Raw genomic sequence first — 17,717 nt, forward strand, 5'->3', positions numbered from 1 at the left:
AGCTTATACTGTATATACTATACACTCAAGTCCACTTGCCTTTGGAATTACATTCATATTAGGCGATTTATGTCCAGTGACAATGTTGTCAGTGTGAAGGTAGCAAGTAGTGTTACCTACATGTCACAGTCCAACAGAATAAACCTCCTAAGACTGACCCTAACCCCTTTCACTTGCCATTTTCAAGATCTTAACCATAACTGCCGTGTGGAGACTGCAAAAGAAAGAAAGCAAAGCTGCTGCTATGTATTTTGTGTCATTATTTGACTTTCATTTTACTCTGATGAAGATTTTGTACATAGAAAATGGGATGTTTAAGTTCAAACACTGTCTTCTCTAATATTGGCCGAGACAATGTTGGAAATAGGGGTAAAGGGCTTAAAGTAGGGGGTGTGGACCTCTCCCTTATGGGCTGATCCGATACACATCTAGATTCATGGGCTACGATACGATCCAGGGACAATACAGAATAATATAATTCGATGCCATTCAATTTGATGAAATCTGAATCTATTTGTGGGGAAAAAATGGAAAAAATCCTTTCAGAATAACATGTCATTGTGTTCATTCACACTTATTACTGAGCCTTTACGAACGGCACATATTAGAGACTAGGAATCTATAGAAAAAGATGAAAACAAAATACTTTTGGACAGATTTCTGTGTGTTCAGGTGGTAGAGCAATAACCACACTGTGTTTAGGTAAAATAGGTGATTTTATTATTCTTAATTAAATTAGTAATCACATAAAACAGCATATCAAAGATTTCTCATAGTGCTGCAGCCAAGTAATGTGGACACAAGCGGAGGTGGAGCAACACGACAGTAACTCAAGTGAAACCACTGAAAACAGGACTCACTGTACTGATGAGAAACACAACACACACAGTGAAGAAGTCCATGTGTACCTTTGCTTGTCGAGATTCTTTTTAAGAAAAATGAATTGATCAACATGACCAGGTTGCAGTACACTGCATTGTGCAGAGATAATATCTCCTGCACTGCTGGAACACTTTCTGACGCCACACTGGCAGCTGGCGCACAGAGGTACTTTTTAGCAATAGATGACTGCAGTGTTTTCCATCGCTGTAGTGGGTTTTCATTCAAGGCCAAAGGAATCTGCTCTCTGTGCTTCATGACCTCCTCACTGGCCTTGTCCCTTGGTGTGATGTGGTGCGCTGTGATGGTCACATAAGAATTCGGAGTGCAAGAAGTCCAGGAGTCGCTCGTTATTGCCACTCGTTCTGCATCGGAAAGATCTTGTTTAACTTTGTTCTTTACTTTGGTGAAGTGCTGTCTACTTGGTATACTACACCTCGGCTCTAGCGTAGTCATCACTCTCAGCTACACTGTAAGGTCTTAAGTCCACAACAATAACACGGTCTATAGATGCCGTGACTACCTCCCGTTGAGTTGTGCCTAAGTGGAGGCTGGAAGACGTTCTAAGACCCACGTCTTTGTCTTGTGTGTTCTAGCTCGTGCTAGCTCTAGCATCCACAGTTTCCTCGCCGACCACACAGGCGTCGCTGTGCCGTCTCAGCAGGTGAGTGTTCACATTTGTCGTGCTACCACTGTGCTTAATCGCTGCTCTACACACTTTACATTTTGGCCAGACTTTTGTCCACTTTTCAAAAATCCAAATGTCTTCCACTCTTTAGATGTTTGATTTGAGAACTTGAGAATGATGTTACACTAACATTAGTATCGTGAGATTGGAGTGACCATATTTAGCAGCGAAGTGCCGGTCAACGGTTTGTCACTTTACAACCAGTAATCGAGCGCTTCACATGTTTAGATCGATCCACCGACTGATGTAGTCGTATCTTTAAAGTTGCAATCAATTTCCGGTTTGTATCGGTGAATCTTTACACCCCTAACTTCAAGATATTATTTGAATTTTGTGATTTAGTTTATGATTGGGTTACAAAAATGTTTTGGAACATAGGCACTGGATATAAATCATGAGGACCAGAATTGTCCAGTATAAACAGTTTTTAGAAATATTGGGCTGAGTCTCTCCATGTTCTGACCCCACTGGACTCAAGGCAAAGCCTGTCTCACTGAGGCTCCCACTTCAAATTCTGTAAACTGGCCTTACTCCAATAAAAAAAAAAAAAAAATACAACGTCGACAAAATCTGAATATTTACATTATACATATTTGATCAAGAAGGAGAGAATATTAGTTAGTTTTTCATTTACCTGAGACCAACTTGTGCTTCATCACAGCCACAATGGCTTTGTCTCTGCCTGCTCTACCACTACATGCCATGCTGGGCCCGTGAAGGCTATCTGGGCCATTCAGAGCAGGATCCCATCAGCCCCGCTGGCTGAGTTATGGTGACAATGCTTGACCACTGCAATGTTGTAACAACGAGACTGCCGGGGGTTTATTAAAGCGCAGCCCCTCCTGCCTTTTCTTTTCTGCTCACCTCCCCGTCCCTTCTGTTCCTCCACGAAAAGGATCTTATCTGTCAATCTCCAACCCACAAACACACACTCAGGCTTCACTTATCTCTTTCTGTCTCGGCTGGTACAGACAGCACACACACATTAGCCTCCGCATACATATACAAACACGTGAAAACACAATTATTTTCCTCCCTTGTCCTTTATACGTATTTATTACACAACAACACATTCTCTCATATGTGCGACAAAATCGTTTCAACTCTCATTGTCTTCATCAGTGAAGGGAACTGGCTCAAATGAAATTAGATCAACTAATAATTATGGCATTTCCTGGACCGTAAAAAAAAATCTCCTTTTCACTGAAGGCTGCATCACAAACCAGGCAAAGTGGGAAACTGCCTAAACTCTCAGGGACCAGAATGCCCCGGGTGCCTTTGTGGCAATTACTGTGCAGCACTTTGATTGATTGCACATTTGTTTCAAAAAAAAAAATAGGCCTACCACTAAAGCCCAATTAAAACTTAGATGATGATAATCTCAAGGTGGCTAACACTTTTTTAGCCAATTATGACGCCACGTCTTACAAAAGGGGGGCCCATGTTAAATCTAGCTTTAACAGCTTTAATGTATTGTTGATATTGTGTTGACGTGGTACATTTTCTTAAATCAACATGTATTTAATTAGAACATCACACACTGATTAACATGCAGCAGACCTTGGGCAGCGCAGTAATCCAGACCTACTGGTCAGTTTCTCGAGTGTGTGTGCATGGGGAGGACTGAAGGGCCAGAAAGTCAATCCATCCCTTTTTCCATCAAATCTTTTGTCTATAATTTGGGAAATGGGAAAAAAAAATCTGTTACAATTTCAGTGGTGGTGAGGAGAAGGTCTGCTTTGGGGAACTCAGAATTGCGTCTCTGCCTTTCATGGGTGATGTGGTCTTTCCTCAAACCACGACCTTCACCATGCACAGGGGCATTTGCAGCCGAGTCTGCGCCTCCAACTCCTGGTTCTCTGCTGGAAAACGGTGGATTGCTCCACCAAGGTTGGGAGTGAGTTGCTGTCCCAAGTGAAGGAGTTCAAGTGTCTCAAGGTTTTGTCCTTGACTGTGGGTAAAATGGGTTGGGAGACGGATAGACGAACTACGTTCCAACCCGTACGTATGGTCATGAGCTTTGGGTAGTGACGGAACGAGCGAGATAGTGGCTGAAAGGTGTTAGGATGAGGAGCTCAGAGTAGAGCTGCTGCTCCATCACATCGAGAGGAACCGGTTGAGGTGGTTCGGGCATCTGGTTAAGTGCCTCCTGTTGGAGGTCTTCTGGGCACACCTAACTGGGAGGAGGGCGTGGGACAGACCCTGGTAGGGATTAAACATCTCACCTGACTTGGGAACGCCTCAGGATCTCCCAGGAGGAACCGGGAAAGCGTTGCTCAGGAAAAGGACACCTGGGACGCTCCTCTTAGCCTGCTACCACCGTGACCTGACCCCACATCAGCAGAAGCAAATGGATGGATGGATGAATTCGCTGGGTGAGATCCGGTGGTAAACGCTAACGACACCGAGCCCCAGAGCTCCATCCGAAAAGGCATCGAAGCCAGAAAACATGCTTTGAGCAGCTACGTTGTCAGAGATATAACACAGGAAGTCATTTCTATAAATCGTTATCCAGATGACCTCATTACACAACATATTCTCACTACACCACCGACAGCATACACATAGAAAAGTGAATAATGAGTGCAAACACACGGGCATAGCAGAATAAATCCCAGTCATAAATGATGTAAAAATAGTCTGGTATGATTAAAATTTTAAGCATTGTAACTTTAAGACTATAAACCTATTTCTAGTCCAAATCAACTTTTTTTCTAAAAAAAAAAATCAGGTTCCAATATTCTGTATTCTGGTACAGCAGCATCTCAGTCTTTGTTCTTTGGAGATACTGACGCTCATTTCTTGAAGATTAAGCAAAACAAGCTGAAATATTTTTACTGCAAGGACACATTTTTTTCCACTTCTTTTTAGAAAAATGTAATTCCAGGAGTGCAACAATATGAAATAACTTGATAAGATTTTTTTTGTTTGTTTTTGTTTTTGCAGCTGAGGTATTCTTCTCCACATGACGTGAAACTGATGAACATCCCGTCGGATGTTCAGCAAATGTTGGGGATTCTATGAGCAGCATTGCTATCAACAGTAATGTGATGGGTTCTGACACTGGTGGTGGTGCGTATTAGTGTGTGAGGATCACATCCTGAACACCAGCTGTTGTCTTTTATTGGTTCAGGTTTGAGGCTTTCTTGTTTTGGGGTAACGTGCTTTGAGGGAGGTGGGGGGGTGGGTGAGGGCTGCCTGGAGTTATTGGCAGCGGAGTTCTGAATGTCAGCTCATTCATCTACATCAAGCGCACAAAGCAGCAGCCAAGGTGAAACGCTTTTTCCTCACGAGCGTCTGTTAAAGAAAAAAAAAAGAGGGAGAAAAAAAAAAACTTCGCTGCCTTCATCCTTCCTGCGTCTTAGAGCAGTCTCCTCTCGTTTTATTCACCCCCTCCCCACCCTCTTCACACACACACACACACACACACACACACACCCCATCTCGAGAGTCTCCCTACTAGTTGTGTTGTAGGGCGCGCGTTATAAAGCGGAAAGCCCCTCCGCTGCCTCCAGATCAGACACACCTTCAGAGCGCTCCGGACGCAGCAGCGCGCACCAGCCGTCAGACAATCAGGACCCGAGCGTGCTCCCAGCGATGACCCTGCTGCTCCCCCTACCTGGATTAACTCTCAAGTAAGCTCCGTTTGTCGTCCCACCCCCCCCACCCCCCCTTCCAACACCATCACAACCCGCAGCAGCAGCAGCAGCAGCGGCGGCAGCGGCAGCAGCGATAGCCTCTTCACCGGCCCTTCCGTCCTGCCCCCCCCCCCCACACCCCCTCGATCTCCAACTCTCAGCTGTGTTATGCGGTCATGGGGTGCATTCTGTCGTTTTTGCCTGGGCTGCTGAGGGGCTTGACTGCGCAGTGAGGCGGATACCAGGTGGATTTATGGTCCGCAAAGCCGCAACTACCAGCCGAGGGAAATTAGTGGAACTTTGAGCTCCGGGAGGATGCAAGTGACGTGTTGGTGCGCCGTGTTCCTTCTGACGCCTGCACTTTGCCTGGTGAGTTAGACATTCCTGCTCAGCTTGTACTTCCAGCCCAAGTTTCTGCACCCCCCCCCTGCTGTTGTGACAGACCCGCCTGTAATATAGACATTTATAGAACTGCTTCTATATAAGTGTTATTACTTCTGACTGTGGCAGGACTTCACTCGGTTCATCCTCTGTGCGCATCTCCAGCCGCAGTCCCACCGCGGCTGGACAGACTAGACTAGACTAGACAGGTTCTTTCACTGTGCACAGCGCAAGTGTGCGAAGTAAGAAGTGCAAACTTTGTCTGGACACTTGTCTTCATAATTGTTTGAGAATGAAACTTGCAAAACACAGATGTGCGTGAAATGCGCTTACTTTTTTTTGTATTACTTCTAAAATCAGGTCGACATTAGATGATGTAGGAAGCTTTTTTCTGCTACTTCTGGGTTATTGCTTGAATAGTAAAAAAACATCGTGGTGGCTAAAACCGCGACCCTTAAACGGCACATGCAGTGGAACCGTCTCACGGGGGCGCCATAATGAGCCTGAGCTCCATGTGGATGGTGTGGCTGCTGATCAGCAGTGCGCACCTACAGCGGCTTAGACCGGCACCCAGAGGCTCTCTCCAGCTCGAGCCTTTCATCAGTTATTTTACCAGCGTGAAAGAAAAACACAGTACGGTTCAGTTTTATCCAGAATATTTCAAATCAGTCACTGAGAGAAAAAAAAAAACCCAGCAGCAGCTGTAGAATAAACCTTCACCCACCTGGATTCACACAGGAAAATACTGTGTGTCGCAAAATACATTTTATTTAAAGCACTTTAGAATATTCTTAAACTGACAAACCGACCGAAGCTGTACTATAATTTCTATTATTCTGACACAAGAAGAAGACACTAGTTCTTTACTCTCTTTCTTTCACATCCTTAGAAGAAAAGAAAAGAAAAGAAAAAAACGTGACCAATTTGTTTTTATTTTGAGCCTCTTAAATTCTCCTTTTCTGCTTTAAATCACATATTTATTTGGAACATCAGGCCAGAACACACACACACACACACACACACAGTCTAAATCCTCCCCTTTAATTAGACACACACCTTCAGCATTCAAAAGCGCAACGATTCCTTTTATTTTATTTTTTTTAACTGTACGTAGGTTCTACATTATTTCATTCTATTTTTCACTGATAATTGATCTATTCAATCTCACCTGGTTAATTCTAGCCCACTAAGAGGTGGAATCATTTAAAAAAATATATCTGAATTCGTTAGAAAATGCCCAGGAAGGCCTGGGACAGCTGTATCAAATGTATTTATTAAGCTTCTCTGATCTTATATCACAGATGTGTGTGCGTGTGTGCGTGTGTGTGTGTGTGTGTGACCCTTTTGTAGCTTTGTTCAACCTTTAGTTCACTGTTTAAATATGTGGCACTTCTTTATTTGTCTGAGAACTCACACACACACACACACACACACACAGCTGGTGGGTGTGGAGCTCTCCAAGGTTCTGGATTTATTTACACACACACACACACACACACACACCCCTTTTAGATATATAATAGACTTTATAGAGGAGAGAAAAAAAAAAACAGGCCAAACCATAGCAATCTATATTTTAAATGAGAAAACTATATTTAAAAATGGACTTTTGTAAATGACAGCTGATGTTCTAACAAACCCAAGTTGTGTTATTTGACCTCTTTTTGACACCATGTCTGTGCGTCACATGAGTCCAAACTCACTCTTCTTCTTCTTCTTCTTCTTCTTGCTCCTGGAAAAAAAAAAAAGAAAAAAAGAAAAATGTCCTGATGTTTTTGAAATTAAATTCGGACTCCCAGTGCCAGTGATGAGCAGTAATAAGCAGTAATAAGCAGTAATAAGCAGTGGGCACGGGCCATTGGAGGTTTAGTTCTCACTGTGTCTTTCTTAAACACTGCGCCACGGTGATGAAAATCCTCCACGGCTTCTCCTGTAAATCCTGCTCGCCGTGTTGTCTGAGTTGAATTGTGTGGCTGGATAAAACACACACACACACACACACACACACACACACACACACACACACACACACAGAGCCATCCCGCCCAGAGTAAACCGAGCTTATTGTGCAGCCCGTTAACAGGCAGCCTTATCCACGGCAGCGGGGATTAGAGCTGAACTTTGATGGTTTTATTCCGTGTTAAAGGCTCTTGTCTCTGCTTAAGCCTCTTGTCTGAGAGCCGCGCCTTGACCCCGATAACAGCGAAGCCCAGGTAGACAGCAATACAGTGGATTCAGTGGATCCCTCAGAGCGGGACCATCACCTATAGGTCCTTCTATTTAATTAGCGCGCCCACTGTTATTCCTGGACGGCAGAAAACCATCTGGGATTATCGTGATTTTTTTCTTCACACTGCTTAAACACACTTGTGTGAGTTAAATCTGTTGACATGAATCCTCAGAGGCGTTGTGGTCAATTCGGCTTGTACACAGAATCATTCATAATCATAAACACAAACTGGAGACAATAGTTTTCTGTTCAATAGAATTTTATTACCGTACCTTTTCATTATTCCCCCCCCCCACCCTTTTAAAAATTAGTTAACAAGCCGTGTCACGAACACAGTGAATGAACACAAGCTGAATATCTATAGGTTTTGTTTATTCACTCGGTTCCTTCTTCCTATTTATTAATATTATCTGCTGCTGTTTTGCCTGGAGGGGAATAATAGGCGTCATCTAACCTGTTTGGTTTTTCCTACAGAACTCAGACTGTTGAATACACTGTATTGCTGACCAACTGGGCTTTTCTTTATGGAAAGCGTCTTGAGATAACGCTGTTATGTATTGGCACCATATAAATACAGAGTGACCGATTGATTGAGACTTAAGGATGTGAAACATGCTGCATTAAAAAAAAACTGGCACATGTCTGGTCTTGGCCTCAGTGCAACATTGTGGTTTGAAGTCAGGTGTGACCCCCCCCCCAGCCCCACACACACACACACCTCTGCTCTCTTCCTCTGGGAGAAGCAGATGCAGTGGTTCCATCACTTTGAGGTGTTATTATCAAACAGTGCAAATGGGCCCTACAGTGTCAAACAGGCTGCACGGTGGGAGGCAAGAAAGTCCCACTGAGATCACTACAGCACAGCTCACACAGTATGAACTCCTTACCGCCCCCCCCCCCCCACCACCACCACCACCACCACTCTCCAACACCCATCTAACAATACTCCCTCTTCAGTACATGGGGCTCTAAATTAGCTCATAATAATGAAAAAAGCAATATGTTTTGATTAAGTTGTTTGAAGCTGAAATCAAGAGCGGGCCGGTATTAATTCAATTTTACAGCAAAGGCATTCGCACAAATGCCCACATGCTGCGCCGCTGAACACACACACACACACACACACAAACACTCACAGGCATAAGCTGCACACACTCGGACAACCGCATTGTGTGGCCATCAAGTGGGAGCGGTGGAGAGCGCGGAGTGTTATGTTTCTTCAGCCCAGATGTCGACTGAGAGAACATTCCTCTCAATTCCTTGTTCAACCCCTTGTGCTACTTAGCTTTTAAAGCAGCATGGAGGCGTCACTTTGGCGCTATTCAAGTCCTGCTTCTGCAGAGAGCGAAGTACAAAAGGGCTGAGAGTTCAGGCTCGGAGAACAACGCTGCAATTCCCTCACCGCCGCTGCCACCGTCTGAGTGGCCTCGGCTCAGCCCAGTTACCCAGCTCGGTTGCATTCGCCGCTTTTTTGCTCAGTGACTCTACTGCCTCTCAAGACAGCGACAAGTAGTCGTCAGCTGTGGCGAAAGCTTTTATATATATATATATAAATCAGGGGTTCTCAAAATGCAGATTCCAGGGAGGCCTCGACAAGGATTTAGACAATCATAAGGAGGCTCTGGGAGTGCTTGAAGGGGTTTGTCTTGCTCTTTAGGGGGCTCTAGATGGGTCCAGAGGTCTTTAGCAGGTTAATGCCATGTTTTAGGAGTCATTCAGGTGGTTCTAGGAATCATTTAGGGGGTTTTAGAGTATCCCACAAGTCCTTGGGTTGCTTTGAAGGGTCTTGGAGGGCGACGCAGGGCATCTCCAGCAAAACAAAGATTAGATCAATTTAATTCATTACAAATGATGACAGAGGGTGTTGAACAATTTTCATTTCAGCTTTTACTTTCACTTCTAGTGTTTACCATCTATAATGACACAGTTGTTGAATTCAATACTGAATCATTAAGAATAAAAATATTGCCCTTCTCACCACACTGAAGCATCACTGAAGAGTGTTTGACTCAAAGTAAACACCTTTATTTTATTTACAGAGGACGGTGTAAAGGGGGAGGAAGTTCACACTATCTTTGCAGATCCCTCCGTCCCTCATGCAGACAGCCTGAAAACCAGTAGGAGTCACTGTAGTGCAGTGAAAATGACATGATCCCACACTGGCTTCCCACACGCAAACAGTCGCGCGTGTGTGTATGTGTGTGTGTGTGTTTGTGATATACGACACAGCTGGAGGTAGTTGTGCCGGGTATGGAATGGGAGTTTTATTGTTAATATGAGCTTGAAATGATAAATTAATTTCAATTAGCCCGGAGAAATACAATTAATATTGCAAAACATCGGCGCATCAGTTGTCGTAGTTAATTTATTAAGGATGGAGCTAAGTGCTAAAACTGTGTATTCAATCCCCGGCTCCTCCAGCCTGCATGTCAAAGTGCCCCCCGGGCAAAACGCTGAACCCCAAATTGATCCCGCAGCACAGCTTCTGAGTGTGAATGTGTGTGAATGAACAGTCTAATTGGGCTCCTCCTGTATGAATGGTGTGTGAACGGGAGGATGTGGGTGTAGTGTTAAAGTGCTTTGAGCGGTTTATTTGTGTTTACACATCAACTACAAACCTCTAATGTTTCATACTGTTTTTGTGCGGACTGCAACTGCTGGTCATTTTTTTTTTTATTGCCTTTATTTTAATTAAGAGATCAAGAGATTATTTTGCCCATAAAACATACAATTGTGGAGAATAGTCAGTAGAATTACAGTAGTATGTGGCCAGAATTCTAAAATGGAAATTAGAAATGAAGTCACTAAAAATAAATATTCCAAAAAAAAACAGTCAAAAGTCAAAGTATAATTGAAAGTGAGGTCTCTTGTGTGAAGCTGCCTTTTGACCTCCAATCAGAGTGCTGCTGTGCATCTAAGGCAGGAAGATTGATGGTGCACAACTTTGGAATTGACACAGCAAGGTGACTCAGTCTTGTTGTAGTGCTTTATATTGCATGAACTGTAACCTCCGTGATCCTGCCAGTGAGTTCTGGGCCGTCTGATCTGAGCTCAGCCTCCCCCAGGAGGCCAGTTGCTCCCGCAAATATCCAAAACAACACTTGACCTTGGTGTTTGTCCATGAAGTCAATGATAATAGCACCTACTGTGGTGTTTGGAATTGGTGCTTTGGTTATTTTTCTTCTCTTACTCAGATCCAGAGGAGGGGTGAATGAGGGAAATCTGCTTTAAATTGGGATCTTCTTTAAAAAGGGGGGGGAGGGGCACGACTCCCTTAAATATTCCAAAAACACCACCCAGTCTGAATGTCATGTGTGTGTGTGTGTGTGTGTGTGTTTGAGGTGGTCAGCGTCTGTGATTAATGACCACAGCCTCTATTCTCTCCTCCGTGCGCTGCTCCAGATTTTCAAACGCGATCACAGTTCAGAGGTCAAACCTGGAGCTGATCATTGAAAGGCGCTGCTCTCAGACAATCTGGCCCGGCTCGCGACCCGGGTTTGATCCTGAGGGAAGCTCCAGCCCCCTCGCTTCCCTCTCCGCATAGAGCAATCCGTTTACGCTGGAGCGTGTGGGTACCTTGATAGCAGCGCTTTGAAGCAACCCAGGGAGAGAAGTGCCTCTGAAGACAGGAAGCGATTAGATAACCTCGTCCAACCTGCTTTACATCTCCAGGTACTCCTATGACTCCAGAATCCGCCGTGAGCTCGGCTCGTCACAGCTGAAGTGAGGGAGCAGACTTCTCCAGCGCTCGCACTGATATCTGCCTTCACACGAGCAGATTCAACACACTGCTTCATGGCACAGGTTCAGGCCGCTGCACCCGCCGTCTTTTTCACGACTTATCCCCATTTTTTAACATTAAAAATCGACGAAAGAAAACTGTAGTGCGGTTTTACTGTTTTGTTTCAGTCTCTTTAACCTCATTTGCAGTCACCACAGGGAAAACTCTCTGATTGGCAATATGTCAAAAAAAAATGTATTAACCGTGCCTTAAATGTCTTTTATGTAGCATTTTTATGAGGTAAATTAGTAAGTAACATACTCATTTTATTGATTTTGAAATCCAACAGTACCATCTAATCCCAGGTTTGCCCTACCTTCACAACACTTCCAAAGCAAACCAAGTGTTAACAACGCAGTTCCCATTCTATACTGATACAAAACAGAAATAGCAGACTTAAAGTACTTATTGTTAAGATTTTCCTGTCGTCGACAATGTGCTGAACTTCAAATAATCAGCGGCATCAGCCAACGTTTGCATGAGTGTGTGTGTGTGTGATGGCGATGGACTGGGTCCATGTGACACTCACTGATTTCTCTCAAATGATGCTCCAGAGCTTTTCCTCACACTCCTCCGACTGTCATATTTTGGAAGCTTCTCTTTACAGTTTTTTCCAGTAATTTCTCCCCTTTAGAATGAAAATAGAGGTTTTGAGCCAAATGACTTTAACCCTTTCATGCATAGAGGTCACTACAGTGTGCAGCTATTCAAAAGCTGTTTTCTTGTATATGCATGAGTTTTGATGGCATAGCTGCACATCAGCCACTACAGTGGATGCTACTGCATCATCTCATACACTGCTACCCAGTGCCAAGCCATTGCAAGTGGGAAAAAAAAAGAGTGAAACCAAGATGGCCGACAGACAGCCAGAAACACCAAGTTGCTAATTTTTTTCTGTTCAAACCTTCTAGAAAAAGAAACCATCTAAGGAGTCATGCAACTGCAATTTTCCAAGTATTATGATTAATCACATGTCCACTGAAGTGTACATCATGCATCACTAGCTATATTTTAAATACTGGACATGTAAAAATATCTTTATAAAATTTGGGTTGAAAAAAAAGTTTCAAATCCTGTTTTTCATGCCTAAAGATGAATAAAAACACTTAGTAAAAAAAATCCTGACTGAGGTCATCATAATTCATGCATGAAAGGGTTAATGTACATCAACCAGACACCCGAAAGAAACGTCCCTATATATATTTATTTATCTATTTTTGGTGGTCTAAGAATCCCCCACTTGACTCCGTGCAGGCACCCTGACAGCCACTGGGAGTCACTAGTAGAGAGACAAAGACGTGTTTGCATTGGTTTGCCACTCAGGAACACAAAAAAGGAGTTTTTGGAAAGGACAACCAGGCTGGAGGTTCTGGAATTAAAGCCTAGCTGTCATGTTGATTTGATTTAATTCAAACTGTCCATCACACTCTCTGTCTCTCTCTCATCTCTCTAAATCATTTTTGAACTTTGCCACGTCATCGCTATTGTATTAATTGATATTTTCAGTGCTCCCTCACTGGCTTCCCATCCATACATTTTGAAAATGTACAACCAAGCCAGAGGTAGCTCTACTGGGAGCTGATCTCTGCTTTTTAAGTCACGTCAGTTTTTCACATTGTTCCAAATCAGTTTTTCACAGAGATATTTTTGAAGTGTTCTCTGTTGTCTTTGTGTATTTTGCCACGGTTATGTTAATGTACAAAAATATTTAATTTAATATGACACTATGATACAGTCAAACTTTTCATTTATTGTTGACTGTGATCGGTGTGCCAGCTTTGTTATCCTACTGTTAATGGAGAATGCAGCTAGCAGACATTTAACACAAGTGCTGTAGATGCACAGTAGGATCTCACAGACATGTTGCAATATGTTATATTCATTACTGTAAAAAGATGTCGAGTTGCTGCATATTTACTGAAGTTAAATTCTTAAGTTTTGTTTCAAGATACTGAAATAATCCCTGACATTAAGCTCATATCCTGCAATTTTTGTAGTTTAAGAGGAAATATGTGTTGAAGGTTCAAATTGAGGCTGATGACTTCAGTCTTCCACAGTGCATGACCCAACCTTATGATATGCACATATGGAGATAAGTGTTTCACTTCTAGTTACTCAGGCTGCATTTAGTCATTAGCTATGGTGAAAAGATGCTGTACCAATAACACAGTCTGTGCTCTGGCACTGAGTGAATAGAATGCAGGCATTGGATTTGGATGTGTATAATAATGGATTGCCTTTCTAACCTGATGATGGGCTTGACTGACCAGTGAAACAGAGCTGACTGAGATGCTGCATGGGAGGAGGAGGAGGAGGAGGAGGTGGAAATAGTGAAAATGGAGAGGAGGAGGAGGTGTTGGGGGAGCGCAGTGATGCTTCCCCCTCTGCTGCATCGGCAGTGATGGATCTGCCATCGGAGTTCACGTCTGCTGAACAGTCCGACAGTCACGGAGCCCGCTGATGGGAATCACCAGCCATGTCCGTTATCTTCTACTCTAGATCTTTCCATCCTGTTAGGTTACAGTGACTGGCCATGCGGGTGCTGTCGCCCCGCTCCAGAGACATGTATGGATGACTTATAAAAAAATCAATGAGTGATGAACACTGATGTGAGCACTCCAAACCAAGATTTAGACCCATATATTGACAATATTGGCCGATCTCTGTAGCAGGGAAATCGTTGCCGTGGTATGTGAAAGGATTATACTCAGTGTAAAACCTGCAATGAGCCCAGCTTTGCCCTGCCTCAAGAGCTGTTAAAGAATTCTATTACTCTGTGTTTCACTTGAGAGTTTAAGTATCAAATGCTCCAAGTGGAGTTTCAGGGTTTAGCACCCTAAAACTGATACAATCCCTGAGCAATCCACTGCATGATTGTATCACTCTGAGCAGAAAAATACTGAATTTACCCAAAATCCCTTGTTGATGAACCTTTCTTGAGATGTAATTGAGCTCTGTTACCATGGTAACCAATGCCACAGACCAAACCAGTATGGAGGGCTTTGTTCAGGCCTGCGTCCTCTAACTGCATCGGGGCTCCAATTCTATTAACAACATCCTGTTGAGGATCTCCAGAGCTCCAGAACATGTTTATAGACTCACTGTACATTTACTGTGTGCATTATCAGTGTGCTAGAATGACTGATGCGATCTTCTTCTTGGGATGTTCTCGTTGTCTGGTTTGATGTCTGCTCTCTCTGTATTACCTTCCCCGATTATTACAATCGACATCGTTGGTAAGTTACTGAACCACTTGCCGAGCTTCCATCTGTAGGTAAGGTTTAGTCAGGCAGACATGTTCGACTGTCGGGGAGGAAACGTGATGCTAACCACACATCCGCTCTGACCTTCTCCCCACGAGGTTTTGCTCTAAATCATCTTCTATCATTGTGCATAATTAGCATGGCCACTTATAGGTCCCCGCGTAAACGCAGGCATTCGTTCCTGTGATGGCTTTGTTCAGACTAAATCTCCACCACCACCGACTTTGAATGCAATAATCCAACAAGAACTTTCCTCCCCTTCAATCATCTTCTTAAATCTCTTGTAACACACCACATACAAACTCACACGTTTCATCATCGTTAGAGTAGATCCTGGAAATTCAGTCACTTTGGGCTGCTGTTCTCAGAAAAGCTGGCGTAGCTGGTTACACTAAAGCAGGGGTGCCCAATACGTCGATCGCGATCGACCAGTCGATCACGGAGGCAGTGCCGGTAGATCGCGTGACATTAAAAAAAAATTGATTTTAGTCCATCATCTGTCATCCCTTATCAGGACTAAGCGGTTTAGAAAATGAATGAAGGAACATATGTAATGAATTGCGTTTGCGACTTGATTGACGTACAGGGCGGCCAGTCTGAGAGCTCTTCTCTGCTACGGGTCCCCGACAGGGACATGAGCGGTCAAACACGCTAGCTACTGCAAAACTCCAGCTTTAGCCTTCCAGTTAATATAATATCTAGAAGGGATACTCTGGGATAGGGAATAGGATAGGAAGGGATATTCGACTCTATTCAGTGCAAGTCATCAGAGTAAGGTAGTGACCATAAATGTATTGTATGTTCCAATTACTCTTCAATATTATAATATATTCTAATGTATTGTGTGCATCACTGTTTGTCACCTGTGTGCATTACTGCTGTTCATTTTTATGTGTAATACCAAGGGTTACATTAGCTGCAGTTCTGCAGTGTACGCCAACATATATTGTATATATAAAGTAAACTATATCAATAAATACATGTTTAGTATTTTTAATGTAGTTAGATCATTTTGACCTGCTCATTTTAAAAGTAGCTCGCGAGCCGAAAGAGTGTGGGCCCCCCTGCTCTAAAGTCTGCAGTGCCCACATGCTGTAGCTGCTCTCCCTCCAATCTTCATATCAGAGCACAGCAAAATCCTGGCATTAATTCCTCAAAGCAGCAACTCCCTCCGATGTCTGCGGTTCACCGTCTGACTTTGTACTGCCGAGCCAGACGGAGTGAGAGAAATGGGAGGTGTGGAACAGAACAGGAAAAAGAAAGAGGAAAGAGGAGGGAGGTGAGTGTGAGTGACTCTCATGCTGGCGTTTTTTTTTTTACGAGTACAGTACTCCAATTTGTTGTCAACACCCACATGTCTGTCAGGCCAGGCTGTTTGTGCTGCTGCTGTCACTCCGAGCAATCACGCTGATATATAATGCAGCTGAGGAGAAGCAGACTGAGAATTGTCAACACAGATGTTTTTTTGAAGAGGAACAAACGATAAAGTCAGTTAGGTTTAACAACAGACTGACGAATCCAAGTGCTATTCCTCCCTCCACTGCTGCTTGTAGGTGGTGGAGAGAACAGTGAACACCGGCAGCCGGCAGCATTTAAGATACTTCAAAACATACATTCATGAGTGAAAGCTGAGGATTTGTGTGACTAATTTTTAATCCAAATGGCTTCCTACAGAGTTGTTAAAACACACTATGGAAGGTAAAAACACACTAATTAGCAATATTCATGTATATTATATATGTGTATATATATATATGTGTGTATATATATATATATATATATATATATATATATATATACACACACACATATATATATTCATAATGCTCCTGTAAAGTTTTTGCTGTGTGTGCAGACAGGATGTATATGCACACATGTCATCATAGCAACAATATCTATCTATGGCAACATCATTTCTATGATATACATCCACTGCCTATGCCGCTTATCTTTAAGGGGGGGGGCTGAGATTAGGTGAGAGGTGGGGTACATACTGGGCTTTTCACCAGTCAGTTACAGGGCCGACACGAAGAGACAGACAACCACTCATGTCACACTCAGTCACCACTTAACCTGCACGTCTTTCGACTGCGGGGGGGGAACCCGGAGAGAACCCACGCAAACACGGGGGGGGGGGGCATGCAAACCCCACACAGGCCAAGGTTCAAACCGCGAACCTGGACACTGGAACCGTGATGCTGTGAGGCAACAGTGCTGCCGGCTGTGCTGCCCCTCAGACACACAGTAACTGTGGATATAGAAGTGCCAATATGTGATACTGTACATACTGTTTTCACAAGCTCTTGTTGTCTCTTGGTGAAACCCACAGCACTCGTATATCAAATGAAATGAGTGTTTTTGACGCTTGTGTATTCGCGTGATATCTCTGAATTCTAATTGTATATTCATGCGCTCTTTTTTTAATTGTACCGGCCACAGACAGAAAAATATATTGATCGTGGCCACGTTTTACTGCATGGAATGTAGAAAATATTATTGCATGAGCACGTGATATAACTTATTAGCACGCTTTAATCCATTCCTTGCTCACATTTTACTGCCTGCCTGCTTGCAGTGCAGCTTGGGTGAGGTTCGGACACGCAGCACGGTCTGCAAATGTCGGGCTCACAGAGAGGTCCAGTAAAAAGACAAACAGCCCAAAAACACTTTATGGATTTTTGACGGTCCACAGCGGTCCACTGATGGGATTTTTTCCAGAATACCGGACAGGCACGAGGCTACACCACTGGAGACAAAACTGAGCCAGTGATCCCTCCACAGAGTGCAATAAGCATGAGGCTCTAGCAGCTCACACAGAGACCTGCAGCTGAGGACAGACTGAATTGTGGGTCTGTTG

At 43.6% G+C, this 17,717-nt stretch overlaps 1 protein-coding gene across 1 annotated transcript in view; it reads left to right on the forward strand.

Annotated features, from left to right (window-relative positions):
- Window positions 1–5,426: 5,426 nt before the first annotated feature.
- nxph1 (neurexophilin 1) overlaps window positions 5,427–17,717 on the forward strand; it is a 51,825-nt gene continuing 39,534 nt past the window's right edge. Inside the window, exon 1 of the mRNA XM_070846648.1 lies at window positions 5,427–5,574. Coding sequence (XP_070702749.1) covers window positions 5,521–5,574 — 54 coding nt within the window. The 5' untranslated portion in view covers window positions 5,427–5,520. The remainder of the gene's footprint in view (window positions 5,575–17,717) is intronic.

This window comes from Pempheris klunzingeri, chromosome 16 (assembly GCF_042242105.1).
Source record: "Pempheris klunzingeri isolate RE-2024b chromosome 16, fPemKlu1.hap1, whole genome shotgun sequence".
Lineage (NCBI taxonomy): Eukaryota > Metazoa > Chordata > Actinopteri > Acropomatiformes > Pempheridae > Pempheris > Pempheris klunzingeri.